The sequence below is a fragment of the Mandrillus leucophaeus genome, unplaced genomic scaffold (assembly GCF_000951045.1).
Source record: "Mandrillus leucophaeus isolate KB7577 unplaced genomic scaffold, Mleu.le_1.0 Scaffold1956, whole genome shotgun sequence".
In the NCBI taxonomy this organism is placed as follows: Eukaryota; Metazoa; Chordata; class Mammalia; order Primates; family Cercopithecidae; genus Mandrillus; species Mandrillus leucophaeus.
Window position 1 is genome coordinate 77466 of NW_012101983.1, and position 17101 is coordinate 94566.

The window sequence follows — 17101 nt, forward strand, 5'->3', positions numbered from 1 at the left end:
AATATAGGTAATTAGCCCTTTGTTCTAACTTTTATAATCTTCAATTTGGACTTCCATTTATCCCTTCAACATTTAGATATTTAAGTATGTATGTCATCTAGTATAATAAAAGGGGAATTAAAAGTAAATTTTTAAAACCTCATGCTGACCCAAACTATGTAGTTGCCCAAAGCAAAATGTGGTAAAAAAAATTTAAGTAACTGAAGCATAAATTTATAAAATGGCTGGTCACGGAAGTTCAGGCTCTCACTACAAAACACAGCAGTTAATTTACTGATTATAACCATGGCACTCTAGTTAACTAATCTAAACAAATATTCATTAATAGGTAAAAAAGATGACTCACTTGAGTCTCTGGGAATTATTTTTAACATAACCATTTAAAATGTTGTTGCTAGAAAACATTTTGAATTAATTTAAGTAAAATCACTTTATAAATGCTGAAATTTACCTGCTTGAGTCCTTCATCAGTAAGTTTGTCCTGGTTGCCTACATGCACTTTCTGAAGTAAAGGACAGTGAGAGGCAACCGCAATAATAGAGGTGTCAGAAAGTTGTTTACACCTGTAGGCTGTATACCTAAGAAGTCCAGGACATTTAAATGCTAGAACACATACGCCAGTATCAGACATACTGCGACAATCAGAAATGTTGATTTCAATTATATTCTGACTTCTTGATGCAATTTTTTCCAATAATTCATCAGTGACCTGGAAGAGAAAAAGTAATAAATTTAAACTTTTGCTAAAAACAAAAATTTATTTTCCATTCTTTAAATGTTCCCCAATAAAAAATATACTAATTAGATTACAGCATGAACAATACAATCAAAAGAGAAACCATCTTAATATTGAAGCACAACAAGAATTTGGTATAATAAAAATATTGTATTTGGTCTTTGTTCCAAATTCTTGCCACAGATTTCCCAAAACTCTTGGAATCTCCTAAGCAATCGAATTTCTTTAGTTATTCATAACAAGCCCTTTAGACCATACCTGAGTTCATACTAATGAAGTGACTTAGAGTGGGACGCCTAGATGGCTTCAGGATGGGGACTGTTTACCAGAAAAACTAAACCCTTGATTAAAGGGTGATTACTTTCAGCACTACTTACAGGAGAGGACGGAAGCTGGAAATTGGGTTATAGAAACTCAAATGACAGAGATTCAGATGGTAAACACATCACAGTGCTGAGAGGGAGGTATATTCCATACCCTGCCTTCTGCATCTCTTCCAGTTGGCTGGCCCTAAGCTATATGCTATATCTTTTATAATAAGCCAGTAAATATAATAAGTATTTTCCACAATTCTGTGAATAGTTGTGGCTAACTATCAAAACCGAGAAAGAAATTAAGGGAACTCACAAGTTTATAATTTGTCAGTGAGAAGTTCAGGTGGCTTCTGGGACTTGCAAATGACATCTCAAGTGTGGCTAGTCTTGTGGGACTGAGCCCTTAAACTCAATGATACCTCTGGGAGTTAGCTGAATTAAATTGTTGTACAACCAGTTAGTGTCAGAAAATTATTTGTTAGTGTGGAAAAACTCCACATACTTGATGTCAGAAGTGGTATCAGAAAACACCAACAAAGGATATGTATTCATTTCATTAAAAGTCTAAAAATCTATCCTTAGTGGGAAAATTCAAATTCAGCAGAAACTCACCACAAACAAAACTATATTGAGATTTTCAATGTTTCACTTTCCATTTGTAACCCATGAAATAGTATACATCAGTAATAATGTTATATGAATCTTTATTTTATACTTGATATCAGATGATACCACAGCACATAAGTTTTTAAATCTTTTACTGTTTCTATGAGAAACAGTACCTCACATATAATTCATAGGTTAGAAAATATACTATTTTGCATATCAAAACACCAAAGACTATATAGAAATGTCCACATCAAAAAGCTTTTCACAGAAGACTCAATTCATCTAGTGAAAAATTCAGATGGTCATCTGAATTTTTGTTTTAAAACTAGCCTATACATATTCTGTGACCAATCACCACATTTCCAAAATACAAAACAAAGTTAACGTTATTCAAGTCCTTTCAGTAAAAATAATGGAGACAGAAAACGCAAATGAAATGTAGAATAGAAGGAAGGAACTACACTGTTAAGCAGCACTTGGAGTAAGAGCCAAAGATAAAACTATCTTTGTTTACACTTGTTGGAAACAACATAAACACAGTTCTCAGAAAAGTTAAAACTCTGACATACCTCTCCTTTTATTTTTTACTTTTTCATCTCCACACCTTACTACCAGCAGCGGGCTGGGTGGGGAGGGGGTTGGGGGTGGAAGAGGAAGCTATTCTTAGTCTGAGTTCATAATAAATAACTCAAACATTCAAGAGCAATGATGCAGCAAGTCAATAGATTGCTTTACACATATCTGCTCTCCATTCTACTGCCCACAACTAACTCCCTCACCATTTTCCTTGGACATAAATATCATGAACCCAAGCAGGTAAATAACAATTATCTTAATTGTTTTAATCTCTTACCAATGAAGCAGAAAAACAGAAAGGGAACAACTTATACACAAATCCTTGTGAGCTTGCTTAACTGGGTTAAAGTGTGTGTTACACACACACAAACACATACACTACCAGTGTGCTGGAGCTGGCTCGTAGCAACTCACAAGAGTTTATAGTGTGCCCGTCTTTCTAAATCTGCATTCAATGGCATAACGTGTAGCTTGACACTGGTCATGGTAGGAGTTTTTATGTAATAGAAATTGGCATATATTACAAATCAGGGCTTTTTTTAAAGCCAGTTGCTAAACATTTATCAGTACACCAGTAGTAATATACCACGGCAGAACTTAGACCAGGTTTAGTACTTCAATAAAATGCTATTCTTATTGATATTTTTACAAACTTCTAATGCCAAATGTCATCAAGTTTTAAAAATGGAATCTAACAAGTCCAAAAAACTGTTTGCAATAAACACTACAAACTCTTTTTTCCTAATTTATGCCCCTATAAAACACATTAGGCAGCTAAGCAACAGGAAGAGTAGAAAGTCCACCAAAAGGAAAGTTAAGGAAAAAAAAAAAGGTTATCGTAGCCCATTTTACTTCCATTTCTTCATCTGTAAACCAGAAAAAATAATAGTATATACTCACAGAGTTGTTGGGTGGATCAAATGAATTAATATGTATAAAATCCTTAGAACAGTACACAGCACAGAGACAGTGCTACAGAAATGTTTGCCATCATTTTCTACTATTAAACTATTTGTAATATGATCTCCCACAGAAAGAAGTTTAATAACTTTTTGAAAAGGTAATGAAAAAAGACAAAGACAAAAAGAATTAAAAAGCAACCCTAAATTACCAATCTACATGAAAAACCATCTTGTTTACTATGAGAATCTAGCTTTAACTTGAAATCATATACACAAAAAACTACAAAAGCACGAAACTGTAGATTATAGTCATTTGAACTATCTTAAAAAACAAGAAGAAAGTAAAGATTTCTGAAGAGGAATAAAGATATTTTTTGAGTAGGTCATATGACTGTTACTTAGAATTCAATTCCATACCTGCTGACGACTACTAAGATCCAGCTGCTTCCAAAACTGGAAGTCTAAACAAAGGTCACGCCAGTACTTGCAAACCAATGATGCAGAAAGGCAACGCTCGTCCAGTGACAAATTGGAAAATATCTGTGAATAAAAAATGGTACCATGTAATATGTGCTAAACATTTTCAAGGCACAGGAAAAGGTTTCTATTATAGTTAGAAAAAGTTAACTTTTTAAAAAGAAAACCTTCTTGAATAAAAGTGGCCATTACTGTAAGTCACTGAAAGAGACCACTTTAAAGAGAAACTATGATATAGGAGCTAAAAACGAACTGATGTTATCTTTTCTGTAAGAAGAGGAGGGGAAGAGAACAGGCATGTACTGACATGTGTGTTCATGTACATCTTTGTGTTTGCTTATATTTAAAAAACAACAACAACAAAGAATTGAAAGCATAAACCAAAAACTAATTAAAAAAAAAAAAAAACTATTTACCTTTCTGGGAAGGGAAAAAAGACTAGGGAAGAAAGAATGATAAACTTGAGATCACTCTGAAGTTTCACAGTTTGACCTTGGAGCCACGAGAACTTTTCATATAGGATTTAAGAAAGAAAGAAAAACAAAAGTAAATCATAAGAAAGGTACTTAACCTTTATGGTATCTTTTCCAAAATATTCATAACCCCAATCTAATAATAAAGAAAATATATATACCAAATGAGGGACATTCTACAAAATACTGAATCAAAACTCCTCAAAAAATTCAAGGTCATGAAAAACAAAAAAAAAAAGACAGAAAGTATCACAGTCCAGAGGAGACTAAGAAAGAATGACAACTAATGGTATCCAGTTAGATCCTTGGCACAGAAAAAGACATTAATGGAAAAACTGGTGAAACCACATAAAGACTGGCGTTTAACTAACAGTAATGTACCAATGCTGATTTCATAGTTTTGGCAAATGTACCACAGTGTCAGAAGAAAATAAAATCAGGGAAAGCAAACAGGTATGAAAGGAAAATAAGTCTCGGGACCCCAAAATCGCTAAGCCAAAGACAAAAGTCAAGGTGGGAACTGCATCAGGCAAGCCTGCCTCCCATTTTATTCCTAAATAAGATAGCTACAAGGATTTAAAAAAAAAAAAAAAAAAAAGCTACGTACTTCCCTCACAATTTGACCACAAGGAAATTCTCTGTGGACCTCAAGATCTTGACCCTAAAGCAATTCTGTTGAATTTCACCCTGACCACGTAAATTGATAGCTTCTCTTCACAGATGTGGGACAAATGAAGACAGAACACGCTCATTCCTCTGCTCACCTGAGACAAATGCATATCTGATTGCTTCCTCTGCCAGACTGTTTATATTAAAATGCAGGTTCTCTGAGTCAGACTAAGGGAAAAGTGATTATGCCTCTACACCCCCTCAGGTGTAAATTATGTATTCAGTGAAAGGCTGATAAAAGACCCAAAAGAATGCAACCTTTTATCTTTTAACTACCTATAACCTGGAAGCCCTGACTTCGAGTCTGTCCCTCCTTTCTGGACCGAACCAATGTATGTCTTATGTCTCATGTCTCCCTAAAATGAACAAAACTAGGTTGTGCCCAACCACCTTGGGCACATGTTCTCAAGATCTCCTGAGGACTGTGTCACAGGCCACTGATCACTCACATGTGGCTCAGAGTAAATCTCTTCAAATATTTTACAGAGTTTGACTGCTTTCATCAACACTAGATAAGGAATACAGAGGAAATCTCTGTACTATCATTGCAATTTTTCTATAAATCTAAAAGTATTCCGTGCCCAACCACCTTGGGCACATGTTCTCAAGATCTCCTGAGGACTGTGTCACAGGCCACTGATCACTCACATGTGGCTCAGAGTAAATCTCTTCAAATATTTTACAGAGTTTGACTGCTTTCATCAACACTAGATAAGGAATACAGAGGAAATCTCTGTACTATCATTGCAATTTTTCTATAAATCTAAAAGTATTCCATGTCAAAACACCATATATTTTAACTATATACAATAAAAATAAAATTATTCCAAAATAACATCTACTCTAAAAAATAATTTTTAAAAGTTACATCATAAAAAGATGATTAGGGTCAGGATGAGGGCCAAAACAAATCTTGGAAAATTAAAAGCTATATCAACAAATACCATGTGTGGGCCACACTGACAACCAGAATTGAACCAACTCTAAGAAGATACTTTTGAGGCAATCAAATAAAACTGAATATAAAAGATATTAATTTAAAGGAATTATTAAATAAGATTAAACACTGAAATAAATGTGAGCTATACATTTTAAAAAATTAATAAAAACAAGTAAGATCATTATTTACCCAATTATTCCAGTTGAGGGTTGCAGGTGATCAGCGGTCAGGGCACAAAGTAGGAACTAACAATGGACAGGGCACCAATGCACCACAGGGCACACCTACACTCACTCATACCAGTACCATCTAGACATATGCACACCTTATACACAACCTAATGTACACAGCTTTGCGATGTGGGAAGAAACCAAATCAGAGTACCCAGAGAAAACATGTGCAGGCATGGGGAGAACATGCAAACTCTACACAGACAGTGGGCCCGGCTAGGAATTTTTTTTCTTTTTTTCTCTCATCAACATTATAACAAAATGATGTTGAACTAAAGGCTATTAGTCAAGGATTTGTTGTAATACATAAATGATTTCAATTGTAATTATGACCGAAACAACTTACCTCTATATGGACAAAAGTTGTAGACATATAAGCTAGAATCTCTACTATGTTTAAATCTTGGGCCTTGGGAAAACAACTGCCTGTTCCCTTCACAACCAGCTTTTCCTCCAACATGTCTAGTGAGAAGTACAGAATATCATAAAAGTGGCCGGGCATGGTGGCTCACGCCTGTAATCCCATTGGGAGGCCAAGGCCGGTGGACCATGAAGTCATGAGTTCAAGACCAGCCTGGCCAAAATGGTGAAACTCTGTCTCTACTAAAAATACAAAAATTAGCCAGACATGGTGGCGCGTGCCTGTAGTCCCAGCTATTCAGGAGGCTAAGGCAGGAGTACCATTTGAACCTGGAAGGTGGAGGTTGCAGTGAGCCAAGATCGTACCATTGCATTCCAGCCTGTGCAACAGAGCAAGACTCCGTCTCAAAAAAAAAAAAAAAAAAACCATAAAAGTCACTAGCAAATTTGTCTCCCATGCCAGCAAACATGTATTAAGCCCACTAAGCCTTTCACTTGCAGACATTACAACTGAAATTTCTGAACAATATACTAAAAGCAATTACCTCAAAACTCTAAAAACTTAGTGATGGATTGTGGAAGGGTACCAAAATTTGAAGAATGGCCAATAACAGAGATGAGTTTCCTGGGTTTTTTTTTTTTTGTTTCCCCCTTTAATCCCCTAGCATGGAATTCAGGGTGGCCCTGTACAGAAATGCACAGGAGGTAAATGTCAACAAAAATTCAGAGAAAAAGCTATCTTTCTGGACAAAGGACCAGGAAAATGGGCCTCTGCAAGACAGAGAATGTGAGAAGAATCTTCATTTTTGGTTTTCCTTTCTTCTCCTTTTCTCTTTTCTCCCTATTGGCTATGTCTCAAATGCTATGCTATGTATTTGGGGTCAAATACAGACCCCAAAAGTAAACCCACCATTCTGGCCAAAAGAATTGGTGAAGAGGACTCACCAATAAGTAAGCAAGGAATAAGTAATAAGTAAGCAATAAGAAAGCAAGGAATCCCCACTACTGTTTCTTAATTTTATCATAAAAGCAGCTCCAGTTATGCAAAACCACACAGCAGCACAGGTGGCTGTATCTCTGAGAGACACTCCATCTTTCTAGCCAGATAACCAAATAAACTTTTATTGGCACACAAAACATAAATGAATGTGTACAACTATGTGCCAATAAAACATGATTTACAAAAACTGATAGTGGATTTGGCCTGTGAAGGGCCACAGTTTGCTGGTCCATTCACAAGAAAAAAGGAAATGAAAAGAAACTGCCCATGAGGAAACCCAGACGTTGGACTTACTAGACAAAGACAACAATTTAAGACATGCTTACAGACTTAAAGAAAATTGCAGACCACGAACTAAAGGAAATTATGAGAACCAAGTAGAAATGTCTCACCAAATAGAGAATATTAATAAAAAGTAGAAATTATGAAAATAAATCAAATAAGAATTCTAGAACTAAATTATACAATCACTGACATTTAAAAATTCACCACAGAGATTCAACAGATTAGAGCAAGCAGAAGTGTTATATAAATGAGCCAAAGATGACCTCTGTGTATTGGTCCTTAGGTTATTTCTTCACTGAAGGATGAGACTCATTAGCTCAAGAGCCCGCTAGTACCAAACTCAATTTTTTACACATCCCACCATGCTGCTGAGTGACATCACCCAGACAGGTAAGCCTGCTCTCCAATTCTCCTGTACCCCACAAGGGTTGCCTTGCCCTTCTCCCCTTCTGGGTGGTGGTCTACCTCACTGTAAGTCTCTGCACAGCTTCATGCTGTAAAGGAATTTTCCTCTCATGTAATCCTGTCCAACTGCCACCAAATGAAGCTTGCTGTGTGTTACCACCTCTTATAATCATATCTCTTTCTTGAGAAGCATCAAAATCCCTTGAACCTCTAAAGAAGAAAGAATCAGCAAACCTAAAAATAGGTCAATTAAAATTAAAATTAAAATTACCGAGTCTGTGGACTGAAGGAAAATGAACATACCTGTGGAACACCACCAAACATGCATATAATTGGAGTCACAGAAGAGAGAGAGTGAAAGAGCTTAAATATTTGAAGAAATAATGGCTAAAACTTTCCAAATCTGATGAAAGACATTAATCTAGCTCATAAACTCAATGAATTCCAAGCAGGATAAATGCAAAAAGATCCACATCAAGATGCGTCATAATCAAATTGTTGAAAGACAAAAACCGAGAGAACCCTGAGAGCAGCAAGAAAAATGCAACTCATGAAAAGGACACTCAATACAATTAACAACTGATATTTCACTGGAAATATTGGAGACCAGAAGGCAGTGGGATAACATATTCAAAATGCTGAAAGGAAATTGTCAACCAAGAATTCTCTATCTGGTAAAACAACCCTTTAAAAATAAAGGCAAAATTAAAATCTTTCCAGATAAACAAAAACTGAGGAAGTCTGTGACTGGTAGACTTCCCCTAAAAAGAAATGCTATAAAGAGTCCATCAGGCTGAAATGTAAGGGCATCAGACAGTGGCTTAAAATCACAAAACAAATAAAGGACACCAGTAATTGTTGGTATTTACATAGGTAGACATAAAAGTGCATATTAATGTGTCTTTGGTTTGTAATGCCTCCTCTTTGCTATATGATTTAAAAGACTACATAAAACAGTAATTATGAATCTATATTGATTGGCACAAAATACATAAAGCTGTAACTTGTGTCAGTAACAACAAATACAGGAGCAAAGCTTTTATATACCACTGAAACTAAACTGGTATTAATTCAAACTAAATTGTTATAATATATAGTGTTAATTACAACCCCCAGGGCAAATACTATGAAATACACATATAATTATTTACTGTATTTTATTTATATATGTAATTCTCATATATACATATAATTCCCACATTATATAAAGATAATATATTTAAATATATTAATATATTTATACTTTAGTTATATTTAGATTATTTACATAACATATTTAAATATATTAACACATTTATACTTTTGATTTATATTAATATATTTAGATATGTTACATTTATTTATATAATGTGAGAATTATATGTACATATGAGAAGGGGATCAAAATGGTACACTAGAAAATACCTGACATAAAGAACAGCATCAGAGGAATTGACAAATAATATATAAGACATAGAGAAAACAAACAATAAAATAGTAAATGCATTTCCTTATCACTAATTACACTAAATGTAAACAGGCTAAACTTTCCGGTTAAGACACACAGGGCCAAGGCCAGGCACGGCGGCTCACACCTGCAATCCTAGCACTTTTGGGAGGCTGTGTTGAGTGGATCACTTGAGCCCAGGAGTTAAAGACCAGCCTGGGCAACATAGCAAGACTCTATCTCCACAAAAAAAAAAAAAAAATGACAAAATTAGCCAGGCATGGTGGTATACACCTATGGTCTCAGCTACATGGGAGGCTGAGGTTGGAGAATAGCTTGAGCCTAGGAGGTCGAGGCTGCAGTGAGTTGTGATCGTGCCACTGCATTCCAGCCTGGACAACAGACTGAGACCCTGTCTCAAAAAGAAAGACACAATGAATGACAGGATGAAACTTAAAAACACAATCCAATTATAAACTGTTTACCAGAGACTCACTTTAGATCCAAAACTATATACAGATTGAGAGTAAAAGCATGGAACAATACATATAGCAAAAACTGACAGAATTGAAAAGAAAAAAAATAAAAAGAGTTCTGCATTAATGCTTGGAGACCGCAACACACAACTTTTAATAATGGACAGAATAACCAGACAAGAGATGAAGAAGTAAAATGAATACCTGAACAAAACTTAAACTGGGCCTATCAGATATCTCTAGAACACTACACAAAACAGAATACACATTCTTCTGAAGTGTGTAAAAACATTCTCAAAGACCGAAGTCTAAAATACTACACTACAAGTCAAGTCTCAACAAATTTTAAAATATTAAGCTCATACAAAGTATCTTTTCCAATGACAATGAAAGGAAATTGAACATCAGTAACAGAGGCCAGAACGGCAGGCAGCTCAGGCCTATAATTCCAGCATTTTGGGAGGCCGAGGGAGACAGATCACTTGAACCCAGGAGTTTAAGACCAGCCTGGGCAACATGGCAAAACTCTTATTTCTACAAAAAAAATACAAAAATTAGGTGGGCGTGGTGGCACGCACACCTGTAATCCAAGGTACTAGAGAGGTTGAGGTGGGAGGACTACTTGAGCCCAGAAGGCAGAGGTTGCAGTGAGCCATGATCACGCCACTGCACTCCAGCCTGGGTGATACAGAGACTCTGTTTCAAAAAATGAAAGAAAAGAGGAGAAGGGAGGGGAGGGAAGAGGAGGGGAAATCACTAACAGGAGGAAATCTGGAAATTTCACAAATACATGAAAATTTAACAATCAACAAGTAAGAAGAACTAATAAAGAAAATTGAAAATAATTTGAAATTAATGAAAACAAAAACATATAGCAAAATATATGGGATACAGATACAAGTAACCACATATAAAAAGAAGAAAGATCTTGAATTGGCAACCTAAACTTCTACCTTAAGAAACTATTAAAAAAACTCAACACAAACCAAGGAGAAACAAGGGGAAAAAATAGAGCTAATACAAATGAAATATAGACTAGAAAAATAACAGATGATCAACAAAACCAAAAGTTTATTCTTTAACATGACCAAGCCAAGCACAATGGTTCACACCTATAATCCCAGCACTTTGGGAAGCCAAAGTGGGAGGACTGCTTGAAGCCAGGAGTTTGAGATCAGTCTGGAAAACACAGCAAGACCCTGTCCCTACAAAAATTATTTAAGAAATTAACCAGGCATGCACCAGCATGCCTGTGGACCCAGCTACTCAGGAGGCTGAGAGGAGGGAAAGCCACTTGAGCCCAGGAGTTTAAGGCTGCACTTCCATTTACATAGCTATAAGGTATGATCACATCACTGCACTCAAGCCTGGGTGACAGAGACCCTGCACACACACACACACACACACACACACACACACACCTTTCGCTAGACTAAGAATAAAGAGAGATTCAAATTTTAAAATCATGTATAAAAATGGGAACATTAATACCAACCTTACAAAAAGTACACAATTATAAGAGAATACTGTAATTGTGTGCTGCCAAATTGATGAAATAGATGACGAATTCCTAGAATATAAACTATAAAAACTGACTCAAAAGAAACAGAAAATCTGAATAGATGTACAGCAAGTAAAAAGATGGAATATGTAATAAAAAACAAAAAACTTACAACAAAGAAAAGACAAGGACCAGATAGCCTCACTAGTAATATGCTTAAATCAGAATGAAAACCAATCTATCTTAAATTCTTCCAAAAAATGAGAGGATGGGATAACACTTCCTAACTCATGCTATAAGGCCAGCATATTCTGATACCAAAGCCAGGCAAAGAAATCTCAAAAAACTACACACCAATGTCCCTTATGAATACAGATGTGAAAATCTTCAATAAAATATAAGGAAACTAAATCCACAGTATAGTAAAAGGGTTATACACCATGACCAAGTAGGATTTATCCCTTGGAATGCAAGGATGGTTCAACATATTTAAAAAACCCATGTAACACACCATATTAATAGAATAAAGGTTTAAAAAAAAAGATCATTTCAATTGATTCAAGAAAAAGCACTGGACAAAATCCAACACCCTTTCTTGATTAAAACATTCAGAAATATAGGAATAAAAGAACACTTCCTCAACCTGAGAAACAGCATCTACCAAAAACCCCTAAATCATTAAACTTAATGGTAAAAGACTAAAAGTTTTTCCCTAAAATTGGAAACAAAAGAAGGATGTCTGCATCATGACTTCTACGCAACACTGTACTGGAGAGTCTGGCCAAGGCAATTAGACATGGAATATAAATAAAAGGCATCCAGATTGGGGAACTGGAATTAAAACATCCTATATTCACAGATTTCATGATCTTATATAGAGAAAATCCCAGAGAATAAACACAAAAATTAATGTTAGAACTAATAAGCAATTTTTTTTTTTTTTTTTTTTACGGAGTCTCACTCTGTCGCCCAGGCTGGAGTGCAGTGGCACAATCTCGGCTCATTGCAAGCTCCGCTTCCCGGGTTCACGCCATTCTCCTGCCTCAGTCTCCCAAGTAGCTGGGACTACAGGCGCCCACCACCACGCCCGGCTAATTTTTTTGTATTTTTTTTAGTAGAGATGGGGTCTCAGCATGTTAGCGAGGATAGTCTCGATCTCCTGACCTCGTGATCCACCCACCTTGGCTTCCCAAAGTGCTGGGATTACAGGCATGAGCCACCGCACCCAGCTGCAAATATTTTTATATACTAGCAATGAATCATCTGAAGATGAAATTAAGAAAGCACTTCCATTTATAATAGCATCAAAAAGAATAAAACTTTTTTTAAAGCTCACATTTGTTTATTGAGATTTCCAATTTGTTGGGTCAATGTCATCATATTCTCCTGTAATTATTTAAATAATGTTTCCTTTCTTTTACCATGTTTATAATAGCAGTTTGAAGTCTTTGCTCAGTCTAATCTCTAGGCTCACTCAGAGTCAGTTTCTATTAACTGCCTTCTTTTTCCCTCAGTATGGGTCTCTTTACGTGTCTTAAAATTTTTTGTTAGAAACTGGACATTTTGGATGACACAGCCAGCGTATATATTTTTTTCTTTTTTTCTTTTTTTTTTGAGACGGAGTCTCACCCTGTTGCCAGGCTGGAGTGCAGCGGCATGATCTCGGCTCACTGCAATCTCTACCTCGCAGGTTCAAGCTGAGATTACAGGTGTGAGCCACCACGCCTGGCCGCCAGTGCAGAATTGTATATTTCCAAGCCTTTTAGCATGTCTAGCCCTAAACTGTGGAATCTGTGTTCTGGGCAGTGTGACTACCTCTGTTCAGATTTTAATTCACATATACATATTTTAGCCTGGCTTTCTAGGGAGTCATCCTATGTCTGAATAGCTTAGTTTTTAGCTATGAATATGCCAAAGATATGCTCAAACAGCTTGAGCCTGCTCTTCAATCTGTGTGTGGGTTAAGAAGGGCACATTCAAAGCTTAGAGAATTCTCATCTGCCTTGGCCCTTGCTCTCAGTTAGAAAACCTCAGGTCTCCCCTACACATGTGCATAGTTCCACAATATGCCAGGATATGTGGAGTGGTCATCCCTTTACGGTTCTCTCATTTCCAGGGTCTGCCTTTTAATGTCTTCCACTCACCCCAACTGGCACTACAACCTTAAAGGAGCAAATATATGGTTTTTCCTTCTTTTTCCCTACCAAGTTCAGTACATTTTATGGACAAAGGTTTTTATTCATTGCCCCAAACTGAATCAACTCACTGGCAGCAAAGCTGCTGGTTTTCCAAACTACAGTTCTTGCCAAAAGTGCTGGGACAGGAGGTCACATTAGAAGCCTACATGAGAATGCTGTAGACTTGCACTATTCTTACCTGAAGCTCTAACAGTTTTCCTAAGAATAAATGTTTCTCCGTGTTTTTTTTTGCTTTTGGTTGATTTCCAGAGTTCAAATAGTTTTGGGCAATTTTGCCAGTTTTATACTTTTTTGTGTGTGGAAAGGATTCACCAAACTCTTCATGCAGCCACAGGTGAAAGTACATTTCTTGTGAATATTTTTATGCCCGTCTTCCTCATTTTATAAATGAGAAAATAAAAATTTAGGAGGCCTAGATCATATTTTTAAGGTTAAAGGACTATGCGGTCTTAAAGGGCTAATTTGTCAGTTAACAATCAACATGTAGGGCATGGTCACTGGAACCAAGTAGCATCTTGTCTGAAACATGCCTGACTTTAGCTGTTACCTTTTTTGTAAAAGTGGTATGGTTGTTATAAACCACAGGCCATTGACTCAATCCAGATTTGGTTTATCCAAGTGAAGAAATTTAAGATGTGGGTAATAAGCATAAAATAGGATATTTTGGCAAAGCTAAACAACTTTTTAAAGAAACTATTAAAATGCATTTTTGACTGCTTTAAAGCAGGTAATATTTATTAACCTACACAAAAGAAAAACATCCTTACTGATATTGAGCCAAAAATCAGTCTATGATGCAACACATCATTTAGTTTTTCTCCTCCGCCGTTAAAAAAAAAAAAAAAAAAAAGGCAAGTATGGTAGCTTTCCCAAAAAAAATCCTTTAAATTCTTAAACATCCTCACATTTCTCTCCCAAATTCTACCTGCCTCGTTTGTTTTGTTTGTTTGTTTTTACAGCTATAGTAACTTCATAGCATAAAAGATGAAGCAAAAGCAATACAATTATAATAGCTATTGACTCACTACCAGGAGAAAAGGGTGTAATTTCTAAGAATGTTTTCCAATAGTGATGATGGACTTGTGCCTCTCTATGCAACAACCCTTCTAATATTAGAAAAGAAAAATGGTCATAGCTCCTTAAGTCTTCTCTGCTCCAAGTCAAACAACTCCAGTCCTTATCAGCAGAGCTAGAACCCTTTCACCACCACATGGCTCTACCATGGCTCAAACAGTAACTCCAGTCAGAATATGGACATTGCTTAGAAATATCTCTTCGTGGTGTGGCATATTCACCCTGAGTCTCAGAGTCCAGACTCCAAACACCTGATCATACATTCATTCGTAAGTATTTACTGAGTGCTACTATATGCCAGGCACTGCACTTAAAGGAGAGAGAGTATTCAACAAGACTATGAATCCAGAGTCTCTGCACTCAAAAACTGGGGTTGGCAGACACTGAACAATCACTAATTCAATTCATCCCAGATAGTACAACTCACTTCGTGCTGAATACCACTAGGACCATCAGACTCAGACAGAGAATCTTTATTAGAGTTTTCTAATACAAGGAATGGAAATCTACATAACATGTCCAAATACACACAATAGGGCAAGTCCATGGTAATTCCCATATGTCCTTTAGACAAAGTTTTCAACAATCCTCAGGAAAAAATATGAAAAAGAACAATGCGGTATTAATAGAATAAGTTTATTTTATTCTATTAGAGTTTCTCTTTATTATGAGCCCATGTCCCCCCTTTTTTTTTCTTGGCATTAAAATGTTTTTTACCTCATGAAATAATGGTTTAAGTAAAAAAGTAGAAGGTACCTGGCTTTGTTTTGGTTCATTTTGAAACAGTCTTATTTGCCAAATAAGAAGAGAGCAAATTGCTATACCAAATATTTGTTGATATTTTATTTATCCATATCATCCAGTGATTTAAAGGACTCAAGAAAGTTCCCTTTGTCCTAAAATGCACCTCTGCACACAAAGAGTAGGGAATTACTCTTCCAACAAGTAGACCTCCATAAGAATTAGATCATTACATTTTGACACAAGGAAATGTAAGTTTTCCCACCTTCTTGCTGTATCATTCACAAGAACATTAATATCACAGTTAAAAAGACCCAAACACACAGTACTGTAAATATGCAAAAAGTCTAGTCACAGAAACTATATTGGTGACAATAACAATTGTAATTACTGACAGTTACTTCAGTAACGGTAAAAGTAGCCAAATTCTTATCAAGATTATTTATGGATAGTCTCTAGTATCATCCACAATGAAAATGGTTTATATTTATTAAGCTCCAGATAGGGTAGGGTGGGAGAAGACAGATCTAAGAGGAAAAAAGTTAATAACTTAAGAAAAACTCTATTATGTAACTAAAGTTTGTCACTAGCATTGACAAAACTGCAAAATATCCTTGATAGTTGAAAATGACACAAAGTTCATATAGGACACCTACCTCTACTCACCCATTTCCCAACAAAAAATACATCTGTGCTTACCTCTGGTAATCTGCATGCTTTTACGCAAAGGCTAAACTGTAGAAGGGCATTACAACATAGCATAAACAAAGGGGTTTTTAAGTCAGGTGGTCTTAAATTCCCTCATTCAAGACCTAGATCTGCCCTTTACTTTCTGTATGTGACCTTGCACAAGTCATTCGACCACTTCAAGCCCCACTAGACTCAGCTCCACAGGAGCAAAGGCCACTTCTGCCTGACTCACTACTGTAAACAGTGGCCCACAGCACGGAGAAATCAGTTTCTTCTAGTATAAAATAAAGATATTAACAGTATTTATCTCGCAGCTTTAACTGGAGGAATAAATGGGATATTATACATATAAAGTTCTGGTGCAGTGCCTGATTATGGTAAATGCTCAATAATAACTGTTTGACATTAACTACCAGTCATCAAACATAAAAGTAATGTTTGAAGACCTTCAAATACTAATACGCAAAGCCTTTACCCACTAAGTATAAATTTCCCGATTAATTTTTTTTTTCTTTTCCACAGAATACCTGCGAAGTTTCTAAACGATTGGGTTGGGATTCTAATAATAGCTGAACCCTGAATGGTGGGTTACAGAGTCAAGCTATTAAAAGACATTCAGTAGACTCCAAGTGCTCCTACTTCAAAAAATAGGTCATACGCAGAGGCCCCACTGGCTTCCCAGTCTCCCCTTCGGACGTCCCTAGACTGTCAGGGAACCCCCCTCCTCCGCGTTTAGGGGGAGGAGAGAGAAAGCCTCAGAGGCGGGGGCCGAGGGTGGGGGAAAGCGAGCATCCCTGCGCCTCTCGCCCAGACCCACCTTGAGCAGGATGGACGGCGGCAGCTGGTTGATGTCTGGGGTTTCGGGGGACGGCTCCCTGTGACAGTCGCAGGGGTTTTCGGGGGGCTCCCGACAGTCCGCGTCGCCACATTCATGCTGCTGCTGGGCGGACGAGGGGGCGGTGCCCCCGGCTCGGACAGCGTCCCCGCCAGCTTCGGTAGGGGCACCTTCGGAGGTGGGA

General features: G+C 36.7%; 1 protein-coding gene across 1 annotated transcript in view; it reads right to left on the minus strand.

Moving 5' to 3' along the window:
- Positions 1–17101, minus strand: part of LOC105538609 (F-box/LRR-repeat protein 17-like) — a gene marked incomplete at its 3' end in the record, with an annotated part of 37760 nt that overhangs the window by 15664 nt on the left and 4995 nt on the right. The window contains exons 2-4 of the mRNA XM_011978502.1: positions 16900–17097; positions 3555–3677; positions 452–709 (exon numbers count right to left, since the gene is read on the minus strand). Of these exons, the coding sequence (XP_011833892.1) occupies positions 452–709; positions 3555–3677; positions 16900–17097 (579 nt within the window). The remainder of the gene's footprint in view (positions 1–451; positions 710–3554; positions 3678–16899; positions 17098–17101) is intronic.